Source organism: Gamsiella multidivaricata (assembly GCF_025024155.1).
Source record: "Gamsiella multidivaricata strain RSA 2152 chromosome Unknown BC939scaffold_9, whole genome shotgun sequence".
In the NCBI taxonomy this organism is placed as follows: domain Eukaryota; kingdom Fungi; phylum Mortierellomycota; class Mortierellomycetes; order Mortierellales; family Mortierellaceae; genus Gamsiella; species Gamsiella multidivaricata.
The window spans coordinates 32,241-59,326 of record NW_026251717.1 but is presented as its reverse complement, the minus strand read 5'-3'; the positions used below and the strand labels follow the sequence as shown (position 1 = coordinate 59,326).

Below are 27,086 nucleotides of genomic sequence, written 5' to 3'. Positions count from 1 at the left end.
ACGACATTAATGATGATTTACCTTGCTCGGTATGTGGGGTTGGTAGAAGAATGACAGACGATTGATCCGAATGGCGAAGACGAAGACAAGTATGCAAGGATAATGGAGATTCAGAAGAAAAAGGAGCTGAAGACGCGAGTGGTTTCCAAGCGTGCCTCGCAGTCACAAGACCGAAGGAACAAAAAGTTACAAAATGAGGGCGTACAGAGAGAGCACTTGATCCTTTATTGGGAGTTTGTTCATGCCCACGATGATGGTTGATGTATCCTGCAGACAAGCATAAGAGCCATTGTTGCTGCGGTCTATGCCTTTGCACTCAGGCCAATCTCCTCAAGCTTGCGTTGCAAGGTCTCAATATCCTGCATGTCCTTCTGAAGAATCGACGTTATATGTTGTAGGCCAAGTTGTTGATCTTGCAGAACCTACCAATATGCAAAACAAAAATGAGACGTTAGTAGTTCATTCTGAACAAGGACCGCTGTTCTGAAGAGAAACAATTGGTTAGGTAGCGGTACCTTTCCAATAGCCTCAAGTTGCGCCTCATCCATGATGCCATAGTTCCCAGACGGATGCAGCCTCTTGGAGTCCTTTAGGATTTGAATTTGCGCCCACAGTTCCGTGATCTTGCCTCTGAAATGTGCTGGATTCCGAAGTTGCTCTAGTGCATTCTCCAATCTCACCCTCAACATCTCCTCTTCCGCGCGGATCGGCACCCCTCTGTTCTTCAAGATCTGAACGCGTTTCATCAGCTATATGAGATCAATGTAAGGTCAAGTAGATGTTAGAAAATATAACCAAGGCATGAACATGATATAAAGTCGTACCCTTTCAGCACTTACTGTGAGAACACGCTGGGCAAGCTGGATATGGCGTCGCTTGAATTCTCTGACCTTGGTCGCGGTTTGCAGCAAGTGGAACTGCATGATCTCGTTCATCTTAACCTCAATCTCGTCCAGCTTTATCCTTTGCATTTCCGTCATGTCATTCTGGCTCTCCATTCTCTTCTTCAGGTCCTCGAATCCAACAGCCAACGCTGGTACCATGCTATAATCAAAATAGCCAATTTTCGGGTCAATTTGCTTAGGCAGATAAGAGCGTACATGTGAGAAACCTTTGCTGATACAGTCAGGAGGGGGTTTTTTTTTGCATACCATTCTGGATCAGGACATTCAGTCTTTGCTTGGTGCCACTCGAACGAATCGACATTTGGTGGGGGTCCATATTTGCTAACATCATCTGGATGTACAAAGTTGTAGAAAAAGTGCTAGATAAACATGGCACTCATGTCAATAATAATGTCCGACCGCATGGACAAACACAGAGTATCCCACGTCGCCTTACTTTGAACTGACAGTTGGGGTGTGTTGGATCCCACGCGTTCTTGATGCACATGAGGCTCTGCCAGACAGTCATCTGTGGTTTATCATTTCCACCTATTGAGCAGAGATCGTTGAAGAGTGAGCGCATGCCTATAATCCCATGCAAATTCGATCCAATGAGGCGGCTTTCCATGACCTTACCAATGATATATTGCTGCCTCGGCCCTGATGCGAGAGAGGCGCTGAAACTTGTGTTATTTGGTACGGCAGTTGAGGCGGTCGATGCTCCAAAGCCAGTTGACGCTCCAAAGCCAGTAGTTGCTGATCCGAATGGTTTGGGTGCAGATCCGAAAAGACTCCCTGTAGCAGGGGCTGCTGTCGTTGTTGGTGCTCCGAACGAAAATCCAGATCCCGCTGCAGTTGTAGGCTTTGCGCCAAACAAACCTCCTGATGCCGGCGCTCCAAACTGTGATGTGCCTGTAGAACCAAAGAGTCCTCCTGTGACAGGCGCGGTTGACGCTGTTGGCGCCCCAAACAGTCCTCCACTCGTAGGAAATGCCGATGGTGTAGTCGAACCAAATAATCCTCCAGTCGCAGGCGCTGCTGATGCTGTAGTTGACCCAAATAAGCCTCCTGAGGCGGGAGCAGCCGAAGAACCGAAGAACCCTCCAGTGGCGGGAGCAGTCGGGGCGCCGAACAATCCTCCAGCGGCGGGAGCAGTCGACGTAGAAGCACCAAAAAGACTAGTACCTGTTGATCCAGTAGGCTGGCCAAACAGACCACCAGTTGCAGGTGCGGCTGGCTTAGCGCCGAAGAGACTACTTCCTGCAGCTGGTGCAGCCCCGAAGAGAGATCCTCCAGTAGGTGCGGCTGCAGTTGCAGGCGCTCCAAAAGTGAATCCGGACATTAGTGGTGAATTTGCAGTTGTATGGAAATGGTTGTCGGTTGGCCTGATCGGCGGTCTAGTCCAAGCGAGCCCAAAGTCGCAGGCGTTGATCTAAGCAATCCTGACAAAGATTTCCTGCGTAGTGTTCGATCCTAGAATAGAAGACAGCTGGCAGGGGCGGTCGAGCGATGGTGTTTCCTTGAGCAAAGGAGTTTAAGGAAAGCACGGTTGAATGAGCATCAACGCGTGGAGCGTTAGTTCCTGAGAGTTGTATTTTTCTGCCCGCCTGCCAATTGCCAATGCAGTGACGTAGACACTGGAATGGGCCCCTTGGCCCCGTCAAGCAACATCCATGAGCATCTGCCTACCATCACCTCCTACTGGTTCAGTTACTCGTTATGACAGGATATCGTCCCAGGAAAACTACTGTTGCCACCAGAAAGCGCAATGCTACAGCATCGCCAGCATCGCGTGGTGCAGCCATTTCAACTGCCATCCTTGCTGGCACCTTTGCTGCGCTGGCCTCTGTCTTTGCCAAGCTGACACTAGATGTCCGGACAGTCGAATTTTTGCGGTACGCCTGCAACACCGTCCTTGCACCCACCACGCCATACTGCACGTCTCTATTCATTGCAAAGGAGGGCGAAACGAGTCCGGTATGGGGAGAACTCGATACAGTTGTTCATGGAGCGTTGATCTTCAGTCTTTATTGACGCGTTATTCTCGTATCTACCTTTCAATGGAATGGATCATCTCTCTTGCTGGCTACGGCAGATTGTTTTGGCCGTGAGGACGGCATGCTTCGGATTGATCTTCATTTGTAACGCGGCCATGTGGACCCTGTTCACCAAGGCATTGAACCGCTCAAAGTCTTCGGCCACTGTCACTGTGATCAACAGCGCCGCCAACTTTTGTCTCACAGTAAGGAATAATTAAACTGGCCCGCGTGTTCATTTGGACCTACTACTCGGGAATGACGAGTGCTCATCAACTGTTTTTTCCGATCAATCATTGTGCAGGCCGTTCTCGGATATGCGCTGTTCTCGGAGCCATTGGCATTGCAGTGGTGGTTTGGTGCAAGCTTGATTGTCTTGGGAAGTGTCCTTGTGAGCTTGAACGAGACGAACAATGCATCTAAACAAAAGAGCGAGTAGGTAGAAAAGAATTAACATCTTCAATAAAGATTTCCTGGTAAATTATCTGAATGGCTCGGCTGCATGCAACAAGTTATAAAGACAAGCGAAATTAAAAGTGTTTTCATGGCGTCCGGTGCTTCCGATGCCTCGCTTCAAGTACGGCGCTCATATGCGTATATCTGCTGCTATGATGCCCCTGAAAGGAAAGTACAGCTGTACCACGAACACCGCATTTTGGCACACCAAGCATCCAAAACATGCTGCCGAACCATCGTAAACCGTATAGTGCCTGTATCTCCACTGGGGACATCGCTGGAAGGATCCATCTTTTAAGAAAGCCTTGGTTGGTCCCTCCACAGTTCCTAGAATAACTTTCTTGTCCAAAATTTCTTTTCGTTCAGTTGATCCGTCGGGCCCTTCTTCTCTTTCTACGCTCTTTCTCCTGATCGCACGATTCATCATTGCTTCGTATCAGCACTTTTGACACCCTAAACATCGACTGCTTTTGAACCAATCCACCTAGGAATACAGTGCACCGCTATTTAGTATTGCCGTCCATACAATTACATCAAATGGCATCCCAGTACATGTCTCCGGTCTTGTGGAGGACAGTAATCCAACGTCCGGACATCGTGCTGCTTCAAAAACTGGTCAACCAAGCCAAGGTAGCATCTACCTCACTCTCTGTAGCGTCTTCGCTTACAACTGAGCTTGGATCTTTTCAGATCGAACCTCCAATTATGCGCGTTCCTATGGATTGCATTCCAGTTACGCTACGAGGCAAGGCGACAACTCTCTTGGGAATGAATTTCGGGGATTCCAGCAGCTCACCCGATTTCATGGCATTGTCGGTCTTGCAGTTCAGTATCCTGTCGCTATACAATGGCCACACCACTGAAGCAGAAATGCGCGAAGAAGCTGTTGTGATGCTGGTCAAGGTATGAATACTTCCTGTGTGCACTGAAAAGGCTGTTCTTGTGGCGCCTGTAAGCATGTATTATCTGAAGTTAATTAATCGAACGGCTTTTGTATACGACGATAGGCGTCCTCGGCAGCTGATATCAATGGCAACTGCTTTGGAAACGCCAGCAACGTCTTACATCTCGCGGCATTCTTGGGCATGATGACAGCGCTGAACCTCCTGATCGTGAGTGGAGGGGACCCTTTGATCACGAACGGCTTTGGACTCAATGCTCACGATATTGTAGAGGCTCAAAGGCATAGCCAAAAAACCAGATATCGACAGGACGACGGACTGGACGGGGAGGCGGAAACTTGGCATACGACGAATGTATCTCCGTTGCGTATTCGACAGAAAGACCGCGCCGACTCCGCACTATTTGATGTTGAGGGCCACTCGGATTCGGGCTATGAACACTTGTCAGATACTGGTGAGTCCAGTAAACTTGTTGAACTGGATTTGGCAGACAAAGATCAATTACCCTACCGGAACCAAGAGCAGCATCAGCAGGAATACAATTGGTGCGGTAGCGACGACACTGAGGAGAATGATCCTGGATACAGCATTGGCCTCCATGAGGACCTAGCCTGGCATCAACGGATTCGATTCTGTAGCTCATATCCGAGCGATGTAACTCCGCTTTATTCGATCCTGAAGAACCGCCATGGCGGTCAGCTAGAGCTCTATGCAGAGAAGTCGAAGGAAATTCTCGCCTTCCAAGCCTATCAGGATTACATTGCTGGACTCCAGATTCGACTGAGATCCAGAGTACATCCACAATCGATTGCGTCTTTCGAGAAGGATGACACCTCCATCAGCAATAAGAAAGCTGTCCATTGGAGCTCAACTAAGAGAATCCGCATATATCAGCGTCACATCAATCAGGAAGGCATCCATCTCGATCAAGGCGGCTTTGATCTTTCTGAAGAGTACGAAGAGCACATACAGGATCAGTGCAGCTCAAACCCATCACTCTGTACTGAGAGTTCCACGACGCTGGATGGTAATAACATGTATGGATCATCGAGCCCCTACGATCGATTCAACAATAGTAGTCTCGACCTTAGTGCTGTGCGAGCGTTATCAATAACTCCAGCCTACTATCGACCATTGCCCGAGATACCAAAGATTGTAGAGTCCGGTCATTCCTCTGAAAGGCGCAGGCAACTTCAACAGCCTACTGCAGAGCCTCCAACGCTGGTCACTAGCGAGAATTCTTCAAGATTGTCAAGTGCTGTAAATACTGTACGCGGACCGCGGCCTTTGCACTCTCATATAGAGTTGTCAAGCTCACCTCTCTCGACGCCTTTGATTTCGGCGAGCGAACCGCAATCGATTGCAGCTTTTCTGCCTGAAAGCGCGTCGTCGTCATCTGTCCTTAGCTCTCCAGAAAGGCTTCCGAGGGTATTGGTGCGCGCTTTTTCCCTATCGACCACCGAGTCACCGTCGCTTCGTCGAACACCAAACACTGCTGTCCACAGCTACACATTTCCTGGTCCAAGGCCTTCTACTAGTCAGTTCATGCGCTCGGACAACGGCGAGGACGACACTTTGCCGCTGCAAGTCGTCAAATCGCGTCATCGACTCTCGCTTAGTGCCGTTACTGGTGGTTTAATCCATGCTCTCCCTGTCAATGTGCACATTCCGAATACCGGCCCCCTGTTTCCAAACTCGATGTCTGTGTGGGCTACAGTGCGATCACCGCAGCGCTACTCAAATCAGAAGGCAGCTCCGTTTCCATCGTACAAATCGACGTGTGTGCAACGTGGCAGTTTCGATTCCGATGATGAATTGCACGAAGAAAGTGATCATACGAATACCGGTTGCGTGGACCAAGATTTAGCTACTCTTGGAAATCAACCTGAAGCTGAAGCCTCCAGTCCGCCCAGCCAACAAGGGATCATTGTGCATAGGGATGTAGTCTGTTCGTCCGACAAGCACGCCTACTGGAAACAGCGAAAGGATGTCAAGGTCGTGATTCCGCCTCAGGACTCGTCACTGAGAGCCGCATCGCCTAGCAACATCCAACAAGACATGCAAGAGATTATTGAGGATGCAGACATCCAACAAACATGTTGTATCAAGGTTCCAATGTCGCCAATCATGGAACAACAGGAGGTATGTGCTGTGATAATGGGCCATATTTATGAAAAAAAAAAAAAAAAAAAAAAAAAAAAAAAAAAAAGATTGAGTGATTCTTTTAATGGTGCTAATACCTGTTGTCGGCGTCGGCTGCTCACCTCAAGCAGAAAGTCGTGAGTTCCCACATAGAGCTGCTTCAAGTTGCCACATCGTATGCAGGCTATGAAGATATGGAGTATATTCATGGAGTAACCCATGCGACTACCTCAACCGCTCTCAAACGACTTTCAAAGGGCTTTGAAACTGGTGAAACTGTCGAGGACGGGAACACAAAGCACGAGGAGCTCTTGGGCGCAGCCTTGGTGAATATTCATGGGATCAGTGAAGGACTTGAGGTATGAGCATATATCGTTATTGATGATGGATGAAGATGCCATTCAACAACCAATGGACCGACCGCTTTTCGTTTCCTTTTTTTCTCTTTGACGTTACATAGGCGCAAGGCTATGTTGCACGACAGTCAAGAATAGTAGCAAAGTACTTCAGTCCAGATGAAGGAGCATCTACGCCCAATTCAATGCATGGGCCACCCATTTACACTGCCGCATCCAGGTTTAGTCTCTGGAGGGACGCGTCCGAGATCGACAAGCAGCCAAAACGACGGACTCTTTCAAGCTGTCCTTCGCCTTCGACCACCAACACGGGAGCCCTGTACATGAGAGGTAATTTCTTATTGGTAGTTACCCTTTGTAAGGTAGTCCATAACTTTCCAGTTGTACTAACATAGCCCTATGTTTGATGTTTCTAGTCAGAAGCATATGCGGCTTTGTGTTGCCGATACCTGCCGAGAACACAATGATCTCTATCCGCATTGACACTGGACACGAAAAAGTGGACACGGATTATGTTCCACTGGAAGCTATCGAGATTCTGTTTAACCAGGAATTCTGCCTGTAAGTATTCACATTTATAGCGATCTAGCATACATTAATCATTGTGCTGAAATATCTTCCTATTGCTTTGCCCCTAGACCTGTGAGTCCAGGATTAGAGATTACGATGACGCTACACCTCATGCAGGCTCCTCACTTGATGCCTCGCTTTACTGTACCCCCTCCGCCTGTCACGAACTTCGCAGGCGATGACGTTCCAAGACAAATGAAGGTCATACTCCCAGACTCAAGTCTATCCTCTGACTCTGCGGCAGGCGCTAAATCCACCCCCGGTCGCAGAACTAGGCAGCTATTACCGTCGTTTTTGAAAAAATCCTCCCCGGAAAGCTCACACCGAGGTGCGGATTCTAGCATAATTACCAAGGCAAAATCGCTCGGATCAAGAGCAAAACTGCCATCCGGGTTTGCATCAGCGTCCAGCGCTACAATGTCTTTAAGTATTTGGAGCTCAAGGTCGAGCTCACGTCTTGGCGTTGACGCCCCATCGACCATTTCGCAGTCTTCTATCTCCTCTTCAGGTCAGAGCATGCTGTCCAAGTGGAAGAAGGGAATCACATCGATTCATAGGAGTCACAAGCCATCGACAATGCTACGAGCCCAGTCGCCAGGCCTCACTATCGAAGAAATCGAGCATATGAAGCTTTCCCAGTCGTTTCACCAGACACAGAACTCAGCTCAACAGCTGCAGGAGTATCGGGATAGTCTCGGCGGTGAGTCTGTCGATAACACCGCTCAGTCATCCTCGCATTCGGAAATGAGGCATAACTCTAGTCTTCGCCCGCCTCCACAGTTGAGTCTTTCCGAGCTCCAAGAGACGGAAACTTCGCTTCAAATCCTTTCGCGACACATCGACTTTGACGACGAGCTATGCGTTGCTCGCTCCGCAATTGCTTTTAGCAATCTTCGATCCCTTTGCACCAACCAGACCGTAACGGTCGAGTTCCAAACTGTGAACAACTGGGCGGACATGAACAATTACTCACAGGCCCACGACATGTACATTTCTGACGCTAGCAGAAATAGCTATGCTTCCTACGTGTTGAGCCGCAATGAGCCTAAGATGGACCGAGGACCTTCAGGCCAGGGTTCTATTATCGCCAAAATTATGACCACTCTTTGCTTCATCCCTGGCCCCGAAATGGATCCCGAAGATGCCATCTTTGGAGATGAGAACTTCGTCCCAACCGAGCCCCAGAACTTGGAAGAATGCCACCATGGACTACATTATTTCCAGTGGCAGGACCGAATATCTTTCCAGGGTCCATTATTCTATTTGACAGAACGTAATAACTGGAAGGAGGCATGGTTCTGTATCGTTGGATCAAGTCTTTGGCAGTGTCGCGCACCAAATGCGTCAGCATCGCCTTTATTAGAGCAAGCAAAAATTAAGCTGGAGCGAATCCGTTGCTTGGACTTGGAGAGCGTGCGACAGATCGGGACTGGTCAGGAGAGGCTTAAGGCAACCGCCCAGTACTTGGAAGGCCAGGAGTTTCACAGTTCTTGCCAAGGCGATCCATGGAATGACTACAGAGTAGTAGACGAGGAAGACATCCCGGAAGATGAATCGCTTTGCCCTGTGCGAAACGGATTCCGACTGCATCTTCATCTATCCAATGGATCTGACAATGGCAGACAATTTGTTGCTCCGAAAGTGGCGGTTCAGGACTTTTATGCAGTCTCGCAGGAGATGGCACAGAAGTGGGTTAATGCTCTGATGTTGGCATGCCGAAGCCGGCCTGTAAGGCCTTATTGGCTGCGCGATTGAGCGGCGCACTTCCTTGTGTCTATAAGTTCTTCGGATGTAATAAAGCACTGCTCTGGCGAGAAGAAGGGGGCACTGGTTACTTAAAAAGACGTTTTTGTTTTTGTTCTGGATAAAAGATATTTACTGTCATTGTAAGGTAGCGCAGGGTCGCTTAGCGCTTTCATGATGAGGCTCGCGGTGCATAAGGTAGGTCTCAGCATGCATTGTAGATATCTCATAGCGATGCGCATCGGCTGCCCAGGAGCTAGTGTGAACTCTTCTGTTTTCAAGCGGATGGGCTTCTACAAATACTCCGCATGACACTTCTCACCTGGTGAGTATCTCCTCGCAGATCCTGTTTATGGAACTCCAGCATTCTGCGTGCCTGAATATAATGCCCCCGCGATAAACCTCTTGGATAACAATAGACTCTATTGCTGCCTTGCTAGGTCCTATGCCCACAACGAACATCCAAGGGAGATAAGACAGCAGATTCGGTCAGTCAAGGACATACTATTTAATTGATTGGGTGATAGCATACTGTGTGCTGCACAACACCTTGGCGCCCCATGGTGATATCTAGGTGGAGGAGTTCCTCGAGGAAGAAGCGGAGAAGATCCCCAGCAATGCTGACGACAACAGGACGATCAGCGCACGAGTGTTCTGCGAGACTAAAACGTGCACACGACGTTTAGACAGCGATCTTACTTTTCCAGGACCTTGAGTGCAGCCTCCACTTCTTCCATTGTACTTCAGTTACTCAATTGAAGCTTAGAGTTCTTGCTGTCCTCTCTTGGCTTACTTTGCTCGATCTTCATCTGTGCTGCCTACTTTTTTTTCCTCGATCTCCCTCTCGAATCCCTAGCAGATAGTGTGTTTTGCGCATGTCGATGATATTGATCGAGGACGAAGGGATGCTTTGAGCGAAATTTGGCGTGCGTAGTGCATAGGTAGATTAGGCATCTTCTTGGGCTTACTGTCCAGACTCTCTTGTCAGATACTTAGCTATTATGTCACTCCTTCAAAGGATAAGGGACGAGAAAACTCGCGCTGATAGGGTCCCCGTCCACAGGGTAGGATAGGACAGGGCAAAGGACTACTTCGCAGGTGCATGGATTCGACTGACAATAAGGTATAAGTAAGAGCCGTGGATCTGCTCTTCCTCTTTTTATTTTACTCCTTACCACTACCCTCCTTCTTCAACCACAAAGTAAGTTGAGATTGTCTGCATTGGATGTTCATACATAACTACGACCACAACCGCAGATTCCCAACTAATCATTAACACCGCGTTCTCCATCAGGATGAAAACCTACAGAGTCTGCTATAAATCCGCCGACGCCTTCTTCGAGCATGGAAGAGAGATCGAGCAGTTGCTTGAGAAGGACTTAGGACGTCCCCTTATACAAACCAGAAGCCTGCCCCCATTCTTCCCCCCGGTCCCGCTCTCTGAAGAAACCTACGAGAAATTGACTACTACTTACAAGGACAGTGTCACTGTCGATGAAGCCGACAACGACGATTAAAATAGAGTCCGCTCCTCCTCCCACCCTACCCTTCTTCCCCTTTGTACAGATCACTGTATCCATGAAGATAGGATGTAGCCGAGCACTGTGTCAATCTCTGCAGATAGGACCGAATAAAGAAGACGCTCGAGCAATTGCTCATATACGTATAACTTCGACGCCTAATGTTCAGATCCTATTTATGTGAGCGAAGGATGAATGTAGGCCCTATTTGGATGCCTCAAAAATAAAAAAAGACTGTCCTCCACGTATGATGTACGTGTCTGATGTAGTCCTTGTTGCATAAAAGACAGCGCGTCTCTATCTTTTCTTAGCAAATATTCTCACATGGTTTGATTACCGCATCCACGACCCATCTTCTGAATACCGGCCATGCTATCCCTGAAGATAGACTCTGACTTCTCCTCGAAATGATATTCTGCCGATGCATAATCAAGAAAGGGTTGCGTCCAAGCACTCCCCTTTATGCAAATAGTAACAAGAGAGTATAGAGTATAATCTAGCCCTTACATCAATCAGATACTTCTACAGTGCGAAGTTATACAGTGTCTGCGTCAGAGATGTCAAGAGTATGTTTCAGAAAGTGTGAAGATTTATAATTAGCAGAAGAATGTGTAGGTATCCATCTCGTCTCTTCAGGTGAGAGTATGCCTCCTGCAATTTCACTGGTCTCGCTTCCCAATCAAGCATACCAAAAATTGACTTCGACGTAAGAGGACAGCGTTATAGTGGAAGGACGCGAAGAGGATGGTTAGAAAGTGGTATCCACCGCACACACGCCATCTATACGATTGTTCGCTATATACATAAAGTAGAGCGTCGTGTATGTTTTCAACGAGTAGCACTGCGAACTGTGAGCACTAAGCACTTCGAAATATTTTACCTCGAACCCACTACAATGTACTCCTGTTTTCATTGGACACTTGGACACACACACATTTCTTAATCAGGAACTTTTGGTTGGTTGTGGTTGTACGAGAATCGATGAAGAAAGGAGAGGGACTTTTTTTTTGATTCACCGATTCTCAAATACTCAAAACCACCCTCAACTGCCCTTCTTCATCCTCCTTAATACAGCCATGGTCATTAAAAGAAAAAACTCGCTACCGCAATCCAAAACGCCAAAAGCTGTCATACCGTCAAAGGTGTTTCAAAATGCTGACGACGATTGTTCTGGACCAGCTTGTCGTCGCCTTCAACCTCAGACCTGTGCCACTTTGCCATTTCCTAGCATCAAGCGCCTTCCGGATGACTAAACCGCAATTCGACTCTATCGTCAACCTCATCAAGGATCATTCGGCGTTTACCCGTAGAGGGAAAAAGCCCCAGAAGCGTGTCGCGATCCAGCTCAAGGTCGCTCTTCACCGTCCGGCCCATGATGGCTTGCTATCCTCGCTCACAGCTATCAGTCCAACGCTTGGAGTTTCTGTTGGTTCCGTTGCTCGACACACCAAGCGATGAGCTAATGCTTTGTGTGCGCATATCACCACATACATTAAGTGGCCCAGAGGAAAAGGCTGTGGTCAAGAGACATCTAAGACGAGGCCGATTTTCAATGTCATTGGAGCTGTCAACGGCACGATGACCCCAGTATTCAGGGCTCCTTTAATCAACAGAGATGTGTTTGCTATCACAAAGGGCTACTTCACTATAAGGGGCAACCACTGTTTGTGATCACCGAGGCGTCTTCATTTTTTTCTACAAAGGGTACGTCGGTACCAGACATGGCTCAGCCGCCTACAAGGACACTCCATTGTACAAGGACAAAGAGCGCTTTTTTTTCTGGGGAGGACCATCTGGTTGGAGATCCGGCGTACGCGTTGACACGGACAGTTATCACGGCATACAAAGGGAAGAACCAGCCTGTTGATCAAGATCGATTCGCTTCAATCCGCACGCGAGCAAGCAAGATATGAAAGGGTTCAAAGAACGCTTGGTGAAAGGAAGCGAGAAGCGATTAGGGCTGCCATGGTTGAGTAATAAAAGAAAAAGCATGGTTTATTCATGAAGGTTTGCCGGCTTTCTTTAGTGCCTATCTAGTTCTTTCTAAGATGCGCTACCTGGAGGCGACTTGGTGATTTTTTAGGATCTTTTGGCGGAGACCTTGAAAGCCTTTTTGGAGGAGAAAGTAGTTCTAAAAATGGCCCTCGACCTCTGGTGAGCGACTCAATGAGCGTCAACCTTTCCATGTGCTCTTGCGTCCTCAGTTCCTCCTTCCTGATGGACGATCTGCTCTCTGCTTCGATCTCGGCTAACTTTCGTTCATGCTTCTGACGCGCCTCCTCCATCTTCAATCGAATCTTCTTCAATTCGACCTGCTGGTCCAGTAGATCCTTGGCCTTCATCACCTCCAGCTCCTTCTCCCTTGCAACCTTCTCGTACTCCAAGCTCATCCGCGCTGTCTCACTCAATTCTTTGATTCTGTCTAACAGTGTCCCTAAAGGGGCCTTTTTGGATTTCCTGAAAGTCGATGGCTGCTCGTCCTCTTCCCCATGCTCTTGCCCATCCTGGTCCTGCTTCCGCTGCGGTTGCACTGACTTCGATCTTACTTGGCTACGCTGCTCTCGTGTACTACTTTGCGGTCGAGGGCGCCCTGTAGGAATTTCCTCCTCCTTCTCCCCCTCCTCCTCCTCCTCCTCCTCCCCCTCCTCCTTCTCCTCCTCTTCTACCACCACCACCACCAATCCATCCACATCATGCCGCTGCTCCTCAGCCTCCTCGTCCACATCAGCCCATTTGCGCGCCTCTCTATCGCGTGTCTGGTCCTGAGCCTCATCCTCATCAATGACCGGATTGTCCAGGGTGCTGAGAGAGTCAGCGTATTCCGTCGGTATGTTTCCCCAGCTTGTACCTCATGTGTTCTCTAGATCGAAGTAGAAAGGGCAAATCTCCTCGATAACATTCCTCCACTGATCCTCGTCCGTGCTGCCGAGCCCAGATTCGTTTCATTTGGCGTCAGCAAGTTTGAATTGGGCTTTCATCTTTGAGATCTTGTTCTTGATCTGCATTGAGTCGATCCGGGTGTTGGGGAAGCGGTTATTGAAGACCGTCGCAATCCTTTCGTAGACTCTGATCTTTGGTGCTTGTCGAACTGTATTGTCCCTATTGCCATGGTGTCGGAGGTAGACCTCAGGATCCTGAAGCTGGGTCACAATCCATGATGTTTCTTCGGCAGAGAAAGTATGTCCTGCTCTAGTGCCTCGAGATCGGGATGACTCAGCACGGCTGGTCCTGGCCTGGCTGAGCTTTGCCTCTTTAGCCTTTGGCGGATCCGAAGGCGCAGACAAAATCTCTTTGCGCTTACTGGGCTGATGTGAAGACAAAGAGGAGGCCTGGGAAGACGGAGAGGAGGCCTGGGAGGGGTTGGTCGACCGGGATGTTGGATGACGAGTTGCGGTCGCTGGTTGAACATCGGGAGGGGCTCCTTGGGTCGTTTTGATGGGTATGGAGGCAGCTTGCGCCAAAGTTAAAGGTGTGATGACTGACTGGTGTGCTCACAGGTGAGAGATAATGAGCGTGAGTCAGGACTGGTGACTCTGGTGTGGCGGGTGCAAACTGTTTAGGTACTTGATGTTGGTAGTATTGCTGCGTTTGGTATTACCGCTGGTGCTGCTGGTGCTGGTGCGGATAAAGAGGTTGATAGTATTGCGGCTACTGCTGGTACTGGTGCTGCTGTTGCAGCTGTCGTGGTTGCTATTGAGCAAAAGGGTTTTTTTGAAAGAGCTCGTCGGGGGAACTCGGTAGCCCGCCTGGTTCTGCGCGTCGAGGACGTATTTGCAGAGAACCCTCCGGTTGCGAAGAAAGTGAAAGAGATGGAATAGCACTTGGAACACCGCTGCGCAGAATTGGCGAAGGGGTCTCGGGTAGAATGGGGTCCATGATTGCAAGAATGGAAGGGTCGGATGAGCGAAGGGGCAAAGTGGGGAAGGGTTGACTTGCATGAGGACTGGCGAGAAACAGTTCTTCGATTCTGGTCCTTCAGGTTACACGATCCTGCTCGAATATACCCCTTAAATATGGATCGCCCAGGAATCGGTGCGAGAATCGACACCGATCCTTGCGGTTTTTGAGAAGCGACCCAGAATTTTATACGCATGTCGGCAAAAATGATAGGGGTGTGTAACATTTCGATTGATTGAGCGATCTATTTCTTTGTGAAGCCCGACTCCCTGCTGGATCAATTCCTCCGCAACAATGGCGCATTCCGACAACGAAACCCTCTTCAGTCGCTTGAATGTCCTCAAGAGCTCCAGTACTTCAGGCGAAGACACAGGCCTAGGGGGGTAGAAGTAGTCTGTTATCTCAATGCCCTCCAGCGACTTGCGAAGGGCTTCTTGTCTGAGAATTATGGCTAGGAAATTATTGTGCAACGGTAAAATTTCCACGACCTCGAGCCGCTTCATTCTTGGGAACGCTGTGAACAGGCATTCGAGTGCATTGAGATTAATCTCTGTCCGGTAGATCAGAAGCTGATTGAGATGTGGACAGCTTGATCGCAGATCTCGGCAGAACTGCTCCACCTGAGGCAATATATGAAAGTTCAGATAGTTATACCCCGAGAACGGAAGAAGTTCGAGCAGAGAAGCGTGTTGAACAATCCTGTGGAGACCCTCAAATTTATCTTGACAGTTACAAATAAACAACGAACGTAACTGGCACTGTGGGTATTGTCCAAATGTGTCTCTTATGGAAGCCTCTGACTTTGTTGCTGCGGTTGACATTACATGAAACGTCTTCAGCCAAGGCAATTGCTCTAGTAGATAAGTGAGCGCTCCAAGAGGTGGCGTGGAGTGGACTAGGGATAAATCCTTCAACATATCCATCTCCGCAATGGCCCTGATTATCTCCATCATTAGTGGTGTGTCGCCAACCATATTAGCGCAGCTCAGAGTGAGCTTTTCGATATTTGAATTGAGTTGGAGAATCTGTTTAGCGGCCAAATAACTACTGCGGTCGAGCGAATAGACTCCGAACAGCGTTAGTCCTGTGAAGCAAAGACCCAGCGAGCCGAATTCGAATGTTTTGGAGCATCGGGGCTCGCGGACGAAGCGCAAATAGCGCGGAAGAGCTCTGCGGAAGGCACGATGGGACCCTTGATCAAGCTCAATCGAGCGCCATAGCTCACTTGCAAAGAGTACAAGCCAATGGTGAGAGACACGACAGGCACTGGCAAGGTCGGCTGGCTCCAGGTGTCTGGTGATGTGAAGGTCGATCTCTGGGATATCAAAGATGGAGTTGGTCATCATTTGGTTCTTTGGAGGCGATAAGGTTGGCGAATGAGAAAGGGATTGCAGTGCCAGGGATACAAGTAGAGCTTGTCTTGTGCACAGCCTCGTGTCTGTGCCTGAGACAGACACTCGACAGCTTCGGCGGAGACCGTCGACGTTGGATGAGGATGATGGATGATGGATGACAGGAAGAAGGAGGACTGTCATCATGGACTGGAGTGGAGGCCTTGCGTCTGCATGGATTACGCCTGAGAGCATCAGTACAGGAAATGTGAATGCTACTCGCTTCTGCTCGATCCCTTGCTGTTATCGATTAAGGTCGATGCATTGGACCATGGGTTTCTAGAGAGAGGCATGAGAGCGTCGAGGTCATTAGTGCGCGTCATTTCCTGGGAAGACGAACGTCCACTAATGTTTGTGTTCGCAACATTACGGAGATGGATCGTCCTGGGTGTGGGTTCGGCTTCTAAAGAGACCGGGGTGATCATGTCATGGATGCGAATATAGCCTTGGTTCGGCATGATGAAGCCGGGGTTCTTGGATAATGGGGGAGCGAGGATATTGAGACGGGGAACTTGATGGAAGAGCTTTTCTGACAGTGCTGCTAATACTTGTTTGCGGTGTTGATCTGTTTTACTGGTTCTTGTCGATGGGGAACAAGAAAAGCGGCCAACTACCCCTCCTTTTATAGTTTTCTAAGTGGGTCTACGCAACTGCAAATAAGAATCGTGTTGAACTCAAAATAAGGTGTGTCGATGCGTCATTGTGCATAAGGGCCAGTGCTTTGCTGACAAACTACGCATGAGACGACCTCGGTCGTGAAGAAACCAGAATATAAGCAGGGCAGAATATAGGCTTCAAGAATGTCAACACATCCGTCAAGTGTGTAGTTGAGCTTCCTTTGCTCTCCATGGTACAGATATACTCCAGCGACTCACCCCCATTTTGATGGACCCCATGCGTGAGATGCTCAATGCCTGGTTTGGATTGCAGGACTCGTTTGATATTAATATAGGCCTTGTTGACCAGCTCTGGAGCATTGAACAGCGTGAATCGAACGTATTGGAGGACCAAAGCGTTCAAGCCGGCGTACACATGGTGGCCCAGTACGGGGATAAAGATGGAATAGTGTGGGAGTGCCTCATGAATGGCCGGATGGATCAAGTCACCCTAGTAAATTGACCGCCATAACTCGCTTGCGAGGGATATTAGCTAATTGCACCAGACACAACATGGCAAGTTCAGCTTGGGAAAGGTATGTTGCGGTGAGAGGGGTGATCTCGGGAATGTCAGTGATAAAGAAGATCATGATGCAGATGAATACGGTGGTGAATGAAGAGAGAGAGCTGTGGTTCTCAGCGTTGTGGTGTTATTGAAAAACCTTTGGTGCAGTTGTGTTGCTCCCCATACGAGCATGCTAGTCTACCAGCCCTGCGCACACCTCCTACTATGTTCTCCATGGCTGGCCTCTGAGCTATTAGCGTCTCTTGCCACCAAGCAACATGCCAATGGCATGCCTGTGCCTGAAATGACGCTTTGATTCGTCGCTGAACTAATCACATCCAGATAGATAGTGCCCTTCTTTATTTCTTGCGGCAATATAATTAAGAGGATCAATATATTCAGTGTTTGAGGTCCAAAGGTGTGAGAGTCATAATCCCGACACGTTGTATCTTGGGCCAATGCTCCACCATCCATTCCACCTCCCTTTGAGCGGTCGTCTCCTTTACTTTTGATGTGTCTGCGTACACCGATCCTCGCAGTTCTCGCAGCTCCCTCAGTCCCGCCAGACATGACAGGTACCCCTGATTCCCTTGTCCGTTGTCTTGAAGGCTCAGCATTCGAGGAAACGAAATTTTGTAGAAATAGGTGGCCCGGCCTATATTGCCGCCGTTGACACTGTCTCCGATTTTCAGGTCTAGCGCTTTGAGTCTAGTGAGACATCCGATCTGAATGTAAAAGGCCTCGAATTGCCTCCACCATAGCTCTGCCCTCGAATCCTTTGTCACATCGAACCTGTTAGTAAAACCGATCCGTCGCTGACCAATATCAACCAGCATTTCTAGGTGTTGGATCCGTTCGCAAGCCCATTTGAGCGTGATGGCGTCCTCCAAAGTGATGGCACATTTGTTTCTGGGGTCGACCGTTATGATCGCAAGGTGCTTCAGTGCTTCACAGGTGCTGAGAATCGCAACGATGGTGTTACTTCTGAGAGCCTTTGGGCATGTGAACAAAATGGTTCCAGTGTAATCGAATGCCGCCGTAGAACTGGTGCCATTTGGTTGAGTGCACTATCTGCGTACGAATAGATGCTAACGGACTCAAGGTGTTGCGGGCCTATCTCCCCCATGATCCTGATAGCACTTTCAAATCTCCAACTCTCTCGTGTGCCGTCTATTGACAGATCCCGGAGTCTTGGGCAGTGCTTCCGGATTGTGTTTGCAATAGGCCCACCCTGGCCCATATTGCTAAGGCATGGAATAGACCATGCTTCGAGCATAGGGCACTGCTCGAGGATGGCGCACAGGACTTGGGCAGGGTACCCAGTTTTGCTAACGGGTAAGTGCATCCTCTTCAAGTTTCGAAGCGGCTCCTGCTTCACAATCGATGGTCCGCCCTTAAATGGCTGGTCGACGATTGTAAAGCCGAGCTTGATACACTCAACGGACGGTGGACAGCTGTTCAGAATCTCTTGGAGGGCTTGTAGCGAGACTTCGTTGCTAAATACCTTCGCTAGATCAGGTATTTTAGTTGACTAAGCCCTGAAAGAGTTTGTTTAAGAGTCCTGAGCACCATGAGATCCTGAACGTTTAAACCAGAGATATCCAGATGTCCCAAGTGTGGGTTCGCAGCCGCGAGCCCCAGGGTCAGGGCATAGAGCGGAAAGAAGACGTAATATTTAACGCTTCCTCCAGTATACATATGGCATTCGAGTCGCGTAAGTCGCGTGGTTTGTGCTCTGGGGACGTCCGATGCTAACATGGAGGTCCCATTGTTATCGTCGAGGAGAAGTGATTTTCCGGTGGTGTGATCCCAGAGGCCACAGTATAGGCGGTATATATCATCAGCCCAGATATGTCGAACATGGTGTACGTTCCGGGACATTGCCTTCAGGCCCTCTCGAGACTCAAAAAGACGAGAGAACTTGGCGCTGCTTCGAAGGTCTAGCGTCTCGTAGAACAGCGGCGCGCAGGATTTGTGCAATTGGCGATTCGTATGTAAAAGGTGGAGAATATCTTGCAGACTTAGGTACTGGGACATCAGGTACACCAGCTCCGGTATCACGAAGAACTTGTTGGCGGGCATGATTGTAGACGGATGAGGATATGAAATGAAGAAGAGAGTTGAGGGAGTGGTGAAGATGAAGAGGGGGGCCAAAATCCAAACTGGCTATTTATATCGCTGGCTAGATATCGCTAAAAAGAATGGCCGGCAGCGAGATTCGGTTCCAAGACCAGGATGCCGTGGGGGCAGCCCACATTTGACACTATGCAATTTGCAGGCCATGCTTACCTGTTTGCTCGCGACTGGCATCACTAGTCAATATATATGTGAATTTCGCGACATTTACTTACTTTCGTTATATTTCTTTTTTTTGTGGTTTTTGTTGTTCTTTCTATGTAGTTCTCGTTATTTTTCGCTTGTATTATTTTTTTTCTCGCACGTGCAAGTAAAAAAACAGAAAACGAGGGTGACTATCTCTCGAAATCTGCGCCATGTGCCATACTAGGACTACTTGAAACAACGAGAACGTTATCCACATAAACCTGGAGCTCAGGGAGAGCGCGGACAAAATTCGTTAGCAAATATGAGGGGCATGGGCGCGCAGCGTTCAAACAACCTTGTATATAAAGCCTCTCAAGTCATTCCTCTTTCCTGGCGGCCACATCTGGATATTTGAATTGAGGAAATATTTACAGTTGCCTTTTTTTTTATTGCAGAAAAAAAATAAAGCATTGCTTGATGACGATGAGTTATGAGTTATGATGCTATTTTTCCTATGTTCAAATTGCTCGCTGTAAATCACAACTAGCGCAAGAGAATGCTTCCAGCGGTTTTTCGGTCTTTAAACATGCTGGTACGAAGGCTGAGCCTGGTAATGAGGACGATGCGTCTTAGGGACCCAAGAACCACGGTGCTTGTAATACTGGAAGCACGCACCAATCACAAACATCGCCAACGTGCCTGCGAGCATTCCATAGATTTTGCCCGAGACCGTGTACCCATTGCCATTGACGAATCCCGTCTGCTTGCCCGACAAGAACTGGATGAATGCATCAGAGAATCCTGTATGCACAAAGTTATCGAGTCCGACAAAGAACGATCCCGAACCCACGAGGGCCGTGCCCAGAATGACTACATGGCGCTCCACAAAGAACGTTAACACGATACCGATGATCACGAACGCAATGATGAAGATCGTCCGGCCGACTCCGCTCGAGATCACACCGTTCGAGGCCCAGGAGAGAATAAAGATCGCAAGGTAGAATCCAGCAATCGCGCCCAATGCTGCGAATCCAAGACGCCAGAAGCACAAGAAGAGACCACCACCCAAGAGACCAGCCGCGGCAGAGACACCCAAGTAGATCCACTGTGAGTTCGTGCCATATCCACTCGAGGGCTCAAAGTTCTTGAGTGCAATCCATGCCAAGGTGCCTAGATTGATGAAACAAAAGAACGTGTGTTTAGTACCAGGATGGAATACATAAATTTACCGAGGTAGCGAAGCAGACCAAACATCGAAAAAAAAATCGAGTCGACTCCAGTATGCACACTGCCACATTGCAAAGTGGGCCAGATTCACTTACTGCAGACATAGAATCCTGAGAGGAAGAGAGTGATCTTGAAGAACTTGTGGCCAAAGAACGCAAACAAGAAGCCAGCGACCATCAAGACGATTGCGACAATCGTTCCGCTGATTGTGATACGGGTCACGTCTATGGTGTGAAGTTCAGGAGGAAAAGAAAAGAGAAAAGAGCTTTGTTAATATACTGATGCTTCGTAAAATGATGAAGACCTGTTATTCTACCAAAAGGGTAGTGGTGGAGGGAGTTACAGTTTGACAGCCCGACAGTCCAGCAATGCAAGACAAAAAGGCAGAAAAAATAAAGGCAGACTGTAGGTGTCGCATGGTATTGGATTTTGTTCTCTGCTGCTGAAGAGGGGTGTGCAACCACTAAAGACGCTAAAAAGAGAAGTAGGGGTACATGGACAAGCTACTGATACGTGGGAGCGCGAGCAGGGGCATGAAAGGAGGAGGCAGAGAGAATAGAAGGGCAGGAGAGAAGGAGAGCCGTATGCTTACCACCAGGTTTTCCTCCAACGTCTGGCAAATCTGCTGATACGGGTCCTTGAGCAAGGACCGTGGATATGAAGAGGCAGAGGAGGGCCAGGAGGGCCATTGACCGTGCCTGTAATGAGGCCATTATGTGTGCTGTTATTGGTAGGGTGTGGGTGAAGATAGAATAGAAGTGAAGAGCGCTGTGGAAAAAGGATGAGAACGCAGGTGATGGCAGATGAAATGGGATGAAAAGGGAGATGAGAAAGGTGTTATCGAGCGTATGAAAAAGTGCGAAAAAAAAATAAATAAATAAAGGTGTCCCCGAGTGTTGTTCCCTCTCTTTTTATACTCACGCACGCCTTGTGTGTCTCCAACAGCCCATCTATTCTTGTCAATGGCGCAGGGCCTAAACCAGCATATGAACTTAGACCCACATATCTCTCCCTCATTTCCCTTGGGCGTACACATCCTTTTCGACGATCTCCCTTTCCTTTCTCCCCTCTCCCCCCTCAATTCACTCTCTCGTTACCTGTCTCTGTGAGCAGCAGCATAGCTCTCTTGGCCGGACGGAGACATAGGGGCACTGGTCTGGTCCCCGCTTTTCTCAATTACAATTTATATAACGAAATGAAATAATTTCGCCATATCACACACAACATAAACTACCCGCGTTAGCGTTGTTCCTTGTTCCTGGGCACACCAACCCCTTCTTCTCCTTCTATTCCTTCTCCTCCTTCTCCACTACAGCCACAACCTTACTTTTCACTTTCTGGACCCTGCAATAAATGGTCGGCATGCGTACATACATAAAATTGCCAAGGAAACCACCTCGCTAGGGTACATTCGTATGATTTCCCAACCCTTTCTGCTTCACTATGCTTCAAGTCTAAGCTACCTACAAACACACAATCGGCTTCCTGCTTCCTTTTCGTAGCCCTGGACAACAAAGAGCGAGCAAGAGAGACAAAATACGGTGCTCTCCGTGTTGTTTATGTTGTGTGTGTCACAGTGTTACCGGGGGTGAAATTAAGCACCTCACTTTTTTTATGCTACGGCGCCGAAATCTGTCTTACTTCGTCAACTATCCATATGCCAGCACCGATTGCCTATCTGGCTGTTGAATGAGAAGTTGTCGAGAGAAGTAGGTACCCGTTCTTATTCTGTACATGTCGACATGTCCACGAATGAACATTAAAGCTCCATGAACGATTCTCGAAGGGATGGTATTTAACCAATGTGTGCCGCGTGGCTCTATTTTGCTTTTGGAGAATAGCCCCTGGGCTGTGTCGACTATTTTTAGACCCTGCCATGCTTTGTTTACGTTTTGTTCCATTCGCGCTTGGTCATGATCATGCACGATGCTCAATGTAGGCACCATAACATAGATAGTTTACGTAGAAAATCGAGAGTTACACTTGAGTGCAAGAATAGATTAGAACCGATAGTTATTCCCATCAAAGAGATAAAAATGAGCAGATGGATAATTATCTCGCGTGAGCAGCTGAAGGACATCAGGTACCAGGCACCGCCAGGCTGCGGTTTCTCATGTCCACATGGCCCGGTTTTCTATTCCTGGCAAAAACGGCATTGAAAATGACGCATATGCGCCAAATTGAGAGCCGAAGCGGTAATTACTCGACTATATTCATCGAGTTTGCTTTATTGAAGGGCTATCACAAAAGATCAAAACTTGTCATGAGAAATCACAAACAGGGCTCAAATGTATAGAATAAGGCATCCGGTAATCTCCTCCTAGGCTAACACGGTGCCACTAGAGCCTAAAGATTCTTCTAATTATCGTGCATACGGATCCAGCCAAGGCATCGCTTGCCACAGCACGAGTTGTTCCAGTACCGGATTTCAGTCTTCGGACGCCGGCCCATTTTTCCATGTCCCATCAACTGGTTAAGTGCAAAGTCCTGCTGGCTTGAACTGTCCTCGATCTCACTATCCTCTTCCCAGGGCCTCTTGCTTTCGCTGACAGTGATGGGTCTAGGTCGATCGTCGTCGCACTCCACCTTTCTACCCTTGCCCTTCCTGTCCTTTTTTTCTGGACGAGCTACTTCCTCGCATCCCTCAGTGTCTGCAGTCCTGAAGTTATTGGCCATGCTAGTAGAAGCGCTGAATGTAAATGAGCTTGCCATCTTTCCAATCCTCTGCCTTTTGCTTCTATACCCTTCATGCTTAGCTATACCGTCCTCATTATCAATGTCTGCAACCGAGTCATTTGAAATGCCGGCCTCCTTTCCTCGTACACCTCGCTTAGCAGCAGATGACGTCGACTCTGAAAGCCCCAGGTTGCCTTTCCACATCGCGCGACAGGACCGGTAGTGCTGGTAGTTGACCTCTACATCTAACCTCTCCAGAACGCTCATACCTCTGATGGCTTCTCGCAGCATGACCGGTGTCACATCGTACTGCTCTGCCGTAGCAGCATCCACAAACTGTCGCAAGGCCGCTCGCGCACTGTTGACACCCTGATGATAAAGCGCTCGCTGTATTCGTCTAGAAATAGGACCTTCCGGGACATAAAAACTCGCCTCCGAGTCATCCGAGTCGTCTGAATCATAATCATCAGAAGAGATTGCTGTAAAATCCCGCCCCTCCTCGTCACTAGATTCATCCACATAGATGATAGGCGAGTACAGTTGGGATGTGGAGAATCCTCCTTGCTTTGGTCTCTGGGGACACAACAGTCGAACCTTCCAGGTCTTGAGTGTCTTCTGAACACGATCCTTCATCAGAGTCATTGCGTCGGCATCCGGGATCTGGAAGCTGCTTATCGTAAGGTGTTCAAGTTGACGCGGAACCTTCTTCAGCATCTTGTTGATATATGCCTAGTGATTGATAGAACGGTCGCTGATATGAATACCATCCCCGTAATTTCAATCCCTGCTTCAAACCTCAAAATTCATTTTCTTGCCTACTTACCATCCACATAGTGACCTTTTCTGTGGGGCTTTCCTGCATCTCACACGACACATGATAGGGCGCTCCGCGTACCTCAAGCGTTGTCAGACTCGATGGAAACCACTGCTTGTCTTCCTCGAACTTGACTGGTGACTCATCCACTATGATCTCGTTTGGCTCGAGAGGGTAAGACATGATCAGCTCCTCCAGTCGAGAAGGCACGTCAAAGCGCCCATCGGTGACTACAGACTTGGAAAGATCGAGCCGTGTCAGGTTTTCGGGCCACCATGAGCGCAATTCACTCCCTGAAAGTTCAAATCCGCACCAGTCATTCATCTGACAAGATGCGATATTGGCAGTATCCGAGACCGCCCCAGCTTTCCATAAACTAAGAGAGAATTTTGCATTGTCTGTGCGGCCAAATCCATGGTGGTCGGGCTCAAAGGTGTCAAGTCGTATATGCTGGAACCTTGGTTCGTCCATCTCAAACGTAAAATCTTGAATTTGAGAAGGCAGCTCCGGCATCAGCAAACTACGTCGATATGTTTTTGTTGTGACTCGACGATGATAGAGCTCGCATGAGGAGCAATAGCGGAACAGATCTCGCCAGGCAGGTTGGATAGGGTCGCAGGGGTAGATATAGATGACATGACGGAGATGCTCCAATGAACTCAGCGCAATTGTGAAACTCTCGTCCGTGAACATAATATCGGAACATATTGTCAGCGACGTCAGGTTGGCCAAATGCCAAAATCCTGTCATAAGAGTGCCACCCGTCACTATCGGAGACATTAGTAAAAAGGTGCATTAAAACTGTCAGAAGCCGCTCGCGACATAAGATCCACATTACGTGGTCTAGAAGACCCTATAGGACGTTGTCTTACCTCTTGGGCATCGGCTGATTTTCAGGGTCTTCAAAGTCTTTGGAAGCGAAAGCAGCCTATACGTTGTACCGACACTCAAGAATGCTTAGTGTCCTTGATGATGCCACCAATGCTGTTAGTCGCATAATAGATATGGAATTTGAATTCGCTTACCCATTTATTCCGAAATCGGCTGATCGAGAGATCGAAAACGAGGTCAGACCTTGTGGAACTGCAGCTCGGAGCCAGTGGTCAAGCATGGATCCATGTTCTCTCTCGTTCATGCGGTAGTGTGGCGTGCTTGAAAGACAGTCGATGGCCCCTCCGCCCGGTCGCGGGTTGATTCCTGAATAGCTGGCAGAAATCACGACCTCCTCTTTGGGATCCATCGAGCGACTCATATTTCCTTCAACACAGAGCGAGCTGATGAAAGGTGGGCAGGTCCAGGGATTCATTTTGAGCTCTGCGTGCTGGCTGCTTGTTCCAGCTCCAGTGCCGTCGGCCGAAATTGGTTGCTTCGGAACCGCGCAGTAGAATCCTTGGATTGGAATATGATTTTGCTTAGCTATGCGTCGGCGTTCGCGCTGTTCTTGAATGATGTGCCGAAATAATCGCGGATGGCGATCAGACTGTATGCCGTGGGATGCTGCTAGCCCTCTGCTAAAGTTCAATCTCAGTCGCGAGCCGCTGTCTGTCGCAGAATATGGGAAGGTCCAATCTACGGTCGAACGCGAATGAGATGAAGGTGTCGATGATGAAGGCGCGTCTGATCTAGCGAGTGAGTTGGCTGCTGATGCCTCCCTGAGTCGGGCCGATCGCCTTAGTGTGCGACTACTTCCTCCTGCTGTGGCCCTCCGAGTTGGATTGTTGCTGTTCGAGTTACCGCTGCTTTCAGGCGCACCGCTTCTTTGGTAGCTAGAGCTTTGAGCAGTTGATGCTGATCGATGTTGAGTGGTAGTGTCCTTGACAAACGATGCTGACTTGTTATTTGCGGCGACAGAATCCAACAGGGTCTTCATGGACTCGTCGGCACTAAGCTTGATGTTCATTTCCCTGGCCATGGCTAGGATGGTCTGGTTCCAAGAGCGACATACTAGGCGGAGCAGTGACCGATTCGGATCTAAATACCAGTACTGCAGTGAGTTGCCTGCTTTGGGGCCATCCCCGTCGTCGCTCGCCGAGAGTCTGTCCTCGCCGGGTTCAACAACATACTCGAGGACGGTGCATAATATCTCTGTCGGCAGTTGTTCAAACATGTTTACTTCGCTCCTCGCGCTGATGTTGTGGTGGAATGCATGAGTGATGTCCATGGTAGCGTTGAAAGAGTCAGAGGGCTTCATGCGTGGAGTGAGTGCGGAGAATGAGCGAGCAGAGAAGGAGTGTGAGGTTTTGGGAGGGGACTGTTAAACCGGCAGAGTCTGATGAAGATTACTGACTGGCCGAACTCGCTGCGCCAAACCTTATTCTCTGTCCCATCACACTAAGTGGCATGGGAAGGACATGTTGCCACGCGTAGAGCACGTTCCTCCAGCAGCAAATCGGGTGAAATAAAGCACTCGTCTTTGGGAAAGCAGCAACGGTGGCCTAAAATCGCCTGGAAAGCCGTGTAGGCTGGCGAAAAACACTACTATAAGGAGCAATTGCTTCGCCCACATAACCGTGCTCAGGAAAAGAAACGAGACTCATGGATCCAGTAAAATCCTCAGCATCTGCGCGTGTAGTGGCTAATTCATTAATACTAATACAGCCATGAGAAAAAGCAATCGAGTGTCGAGTGTTAGGGATAGAAAAGGATGGAGAAGCAGCGCGCTCGGCAAATATTTGGTTCACGTATACTTCGGCTTTAAAGTGTGGCAGCACTTCAAGATTACAGGAGCCCACACTATCATCAGTGCTATTCCTTTGGAGGATATTGCTAGACGCATGTAGGCCTACGATCGAATCCGACATCTGGATATTTTAATTGACATATCACCTCCACAGTATCAACTATGGACCCGATGGTTATGAACCATTGAAAGCGGCTCGAAAGATCTAGAGTGCTAGGCTCGAATGTCAGCGACAGCTTTGAAGGGTCGTGGACGTGAGGTCGCTTGATGCGATATAGTCCCAGCTCCTTGACTGTCGAATCTCTAAGACGGCGGGGAAGGGAAGACGGCTCCGGTCATGCCCAGCAGGATTGAGCGACCTGGAAGAGC

General features: G+C 48.8%; 10 protein-coding genes across 10 annotated transcripts; 3 read left to right on the top strand and 7 right to left on the bottom strand.

The window, feature by feature from the left end:
• Positions 1-137: 137 nt before the first annotated feature.
• Positions 138-2,450, bottom strand: BC939DRAFT_490059 (nucleoporin complex subunit 54-domain-containing protein). Its single transcript, XM_051559440.1, has 6 exons — positions 1,521-2,450; positions 1,342-1,433; positions 1,152-1,264; positions 840-1,044; positions 516-749; positions 138-422 (listed from the first exon to the last, which is right to left on the bottom strand). The coding sequence occupies exons 1-6, from the start codon at positions 2,224-2,226 to the stop codon at positions 303-305; spliced, it is 1,470 nt and encodes a 489-aa protein (XP_051415795.1). The 5' UTR covers positions 2,227-2,450; the 3' UTR covers positions 138-302.
• A 43-nt stretch (positions 2,451-2,493) lies between these two features.
• On the top strand, positions 2,494-3,410 carry BC939DRAFT_440311 (uncharacterized protein). Its single transcript, XM_051554068.1, has 3 exons — positions 2,494-2,861; positions 2,980-3,126; positions 3,225-3,410. The coding sequence occupies exons 1-3, from the start codon at positions 2,604-2,606 to the stop codon at positions 3,357-3,359; spliced, it is 540 nt and encodes a 179-aa protein (XP_051415794.1). The 5' UTR covers positions 2,494-2,603; the 3' UTR covers positions 3,360-3,410.
• A 312-nt stretch (positions 3,411-3,722) lies between these two features.
• Positions 3,723-9,172, top strand: BC939DRAFT_523292 (uncharacterized protein). Its single transcript, XM_051561239.1, has 6 exons — positions 3,723-4,279; positions 4,384-6,420; positions 6,576-6,779; positions 6,881-7,106; positions 7,193-7,337; positions 7,358-9,172. Exons 1-6 carry the CDS (start codon positions 3,914-3,916, stop codon positions 9,099-9,101), a joined length of 4,722 nt encoding a protein of 1,573 aa, XP_051415793.1. The 5' UTR covers positions 3,723-3,913; the 3' UTR covers positions 9,102-9,172.
• Positions 9,173-9,404: 232 nt separating this feature from the next.
• BC939DRAFT_523288 (uncharacterized protein) lies at positions 9,405-9,647 on the top strand (the record flags this gene model as incomplete). Its single annotated transcript, XM_051561238.1, has 1 exon — positions 9,405-9,647. A coding segment is annotated over one exon (201 nt), but the record flags the coding sequence as incomplete, so codon positions are not given.
• Positions 9,648-12,597: 2,950 nt separating this feature from the next.
• BC939DRAFT_440302 (uncharacterized protein) lies at positions 12,598-13,232 on the bottom strand. The gene has a single exon (XM_051554067.1). It carries the CDS (start codon positions 12,997-12,999, stop codon positions 12,643-12,645), a length of 357 nt encoding a protein of 118 aa, XP_051415791.1. The 5' UTR covers positions 13,000-13,232; the 3' UTR covers positions 12,598-12,642.
• A 319-nt stretch (positions 13,233-13,551) lies between these two features.
• On the bottom strand, positions 13,552-14,581 carry BC939DRAFT_525885 (uncharacterized protein; the record flags this gene model as incomplete). Its single annotated transcript, XM_051561339.1, has 3 exons — positions 14,431-14,581; positions 14,208-14,299; positions 13,552-14,091 (listed from the first exon to the last, which is right to left on the bottom strand). Exons 1-3 carry the CDS (start codon positions 14,483-14,485, stop codon positions 13,552-13,554), a joined length of 687 nt encoding a protein of 228 aa, XP_051415790.1. The 5' UTR covers positions 14,486-14,581.
• A 1-nt stretch (position 14,582) lies between these two features.
• BC939DRAFT_440300 (uncharacterized protein) lies at positions 14,583-16,237 on the bottom strand. Its single transcript, XM_051554066.1, has one exon. The coding sequence runs from the start codon at positions 16,090-16,092 to the stop codon at positions 14,617-14,619; it is 1,476 nt and encodes a 491-aa protein (XP_051415789.1). The 5' UTR covers positions 16,093-16,237; the 3' UTR covers positions 14,583-14,616.
• A 392-nt stretch (positions 16,238-16,629) lies between these two features.
• On the bottom strand, positions 16,630-19,140 carry BC939DRAFT_499837 (uncharacterized protein; the record flags this gene model as incomplete). Its single annotated transcript, XM_051559984.1, has 4 exons — positions 16,630-17,004; positions 17,565-18,050; positions 18,152-18,567; positions 18,651-19,140. The coding sequence occupies 4 exons, from the start codon at positions 19,138-19,140 to the stop codon at positions 16,630-16,632; spliced, it is 1,767 nt and encodes a 588-aa protein (XP_051415788.1).
• A 596-nt stretch (positions 19,141-19,736) lies between these two features.
• Positions 19,737-21,424, bottom strand: BC939DRAFT_440297 (uncharacterized protein). Its single transcript, XM_051554065.1, has 3 exons — positions 21,140-21,424; positions 20,643-20,771; positions 19,737-20,490 (listed from the first exon to the last, which is right to left on the bottom strand). The coding sequence occupies exons 1-3, from the start codon at positions 21,258-21,260 to the stop codon at positions 19,901-19,903; spliced, it is 840 nt and encodes a 279-aa protein (XP_051415787.1). The 5' UTR covers positions 21,261-21,424; the 3' UTR covers positions 19,737-19,900.
• A 1,233-nt stretch (positions 21,425-22,657) lies between these two features.
• Positions 22,658-26,291, bottom strand: BC939DRAFT_440288 (uncharacterized protein). The gene is made up of 4 exons (XM_051554064.1): positions 25,063-26,291; positions 24,910-24,965; positions 24,047-24,804; positions 22,658-23,952 (listed from the first exon to the last, which is right to left on the bottom strand). The coding sequence occupies exons 1-4, from the start codon at positions 26,226-26,228 to the stop codon at positions 22,906-22,908; spliced, it is 3,027 nt and encodes a 1,008-aa protein (XP_051415786.1). The 5' UTR covers positions 26,229-26,291; the 3' UTR covers positions 22,658-22,905.
• Positions 26,292-27,086: the final 795 nt, after the last annotated feature.

Bases quoted from the DNA above. Each gene is read 5' to 3' on its own strand.
- BC939DRAFT_440297 (XM_051554065.1), bottom strand. From the start codon at position 21,260: ATGGCCTCATTACAGGCACGGTCAATGGCCCTCCTGGCCCTCCTCTGC. The intron at 20,772-21,139 runs GTAAGCATACGG...TTCACACCATAG, and splicing joins CGTTGGAGGAAAACCTGGTG to ACGTGACCCGTATCACAATC. The intron at 20,491-20,642 runs GTAAGTGAATCT...TCATCAATCTAG, and splicing joins CTCAGGATTCTATGTCTGCA to GCACCTTGGCATGGATTGCA.
- BC939DRAFT_490059 (XM_051559440.1), bottom strand. From the start codon at position 2,226: ATGTCCGGATTCACTTTTGGAGCGCCTGCAACTGCAGCCGCACCTACT. The intron at 1,265-1,341 runs GTAAGGCGACGT...ATGTTTATCTAG, and splicing joins ACCCCAACTGTCAGTTCAAA to CACTTTTTCTACAACTTTGT. The intron at 1,045-1,151 runs GTATGCAAAAAA...TTTTGATTATAG, and splicing joins GAATGTCCTGATCCAGAATG to CATGGTACCAGCGTTGGCTG.
- BC939DRAFT_523292 (XM_051561239.1), top strand. From the start codon at position 3,914: ATGGCATCCCAGTACATGTCTCCGGTCTTGTGGAGGACAGTAATCCAA. The intron at 6,421-6,575 runs GTATGTGCTGTG...TCCCACATAGAG, and splicing joins CAATCATGGAACAACAGGAG to CTGCTTCAAGTTGCCACATC. The intron at 6,780-6,880 runs GTATGAGCATAT...GACGTTACATAG, and splicing joins GGATCAGTGAAGGACTTGAG to GCGCAAGGCTATGTTGCACG.
- BC939DRAFT_440311 (XM_051554068.1), top strand. From the start codon at position 2,604: ATGACAGGATATCGTCCCAGGAAAACTACTGTTGCCACCAGAAAGCGC. The intron at 2,862-2,979 runs GTATGGGGAGAA...TGGCTACGGCAG, and splicing joins AGGAGGGCGAAACGAGTCCG to ATTGTTTTGGCCGTGAGGAC. The intron at 3,127-3,224 runs GTAAGGAATAAT...ATCATTGTGCAG, and splicing joins CCGCCAACTTTTGTCTCACA to GCCGTTCTCGGATATGCGCT.
- BC939DRAFT_440288 (XM_051554064.1), bottom strand. From the start codon at position 26,228: ATGAAGCCCTCTGACTCTTTCAACGCTACCATGGACATCACTCATGCA. The intron at 24,966-25,062 runs GTAAGCGAATTC...TACAACGTATAG, and splicing joins GCCGATTTCGGAATAAATGG to GCTGCTTTCGCTTCCAAAGA. The intron at 24,805-24,909 runs GTAAGACAACGT...TGTCTCCGATAG, and splicing joins AATCAGCCGATGCCCAAGAG to TGACGGGTGGCACTCTTATG.
- BC939DRAFT_440302 (XM_051554067.1), bottom strand. From the start codon at position 12,999: ATGAGCTTGGAGTACGAGAAGGTTGCAAGGGAGAAGGAGCTGGAGGTG.
- BC939DRAFT_440300 (XM_051554066.1), bottom strand. From the start codon at position 16,092: ATGCTCTCAGGCGTAATCCATGCAGACGCAAGGCCTCCACTCCAGTCC.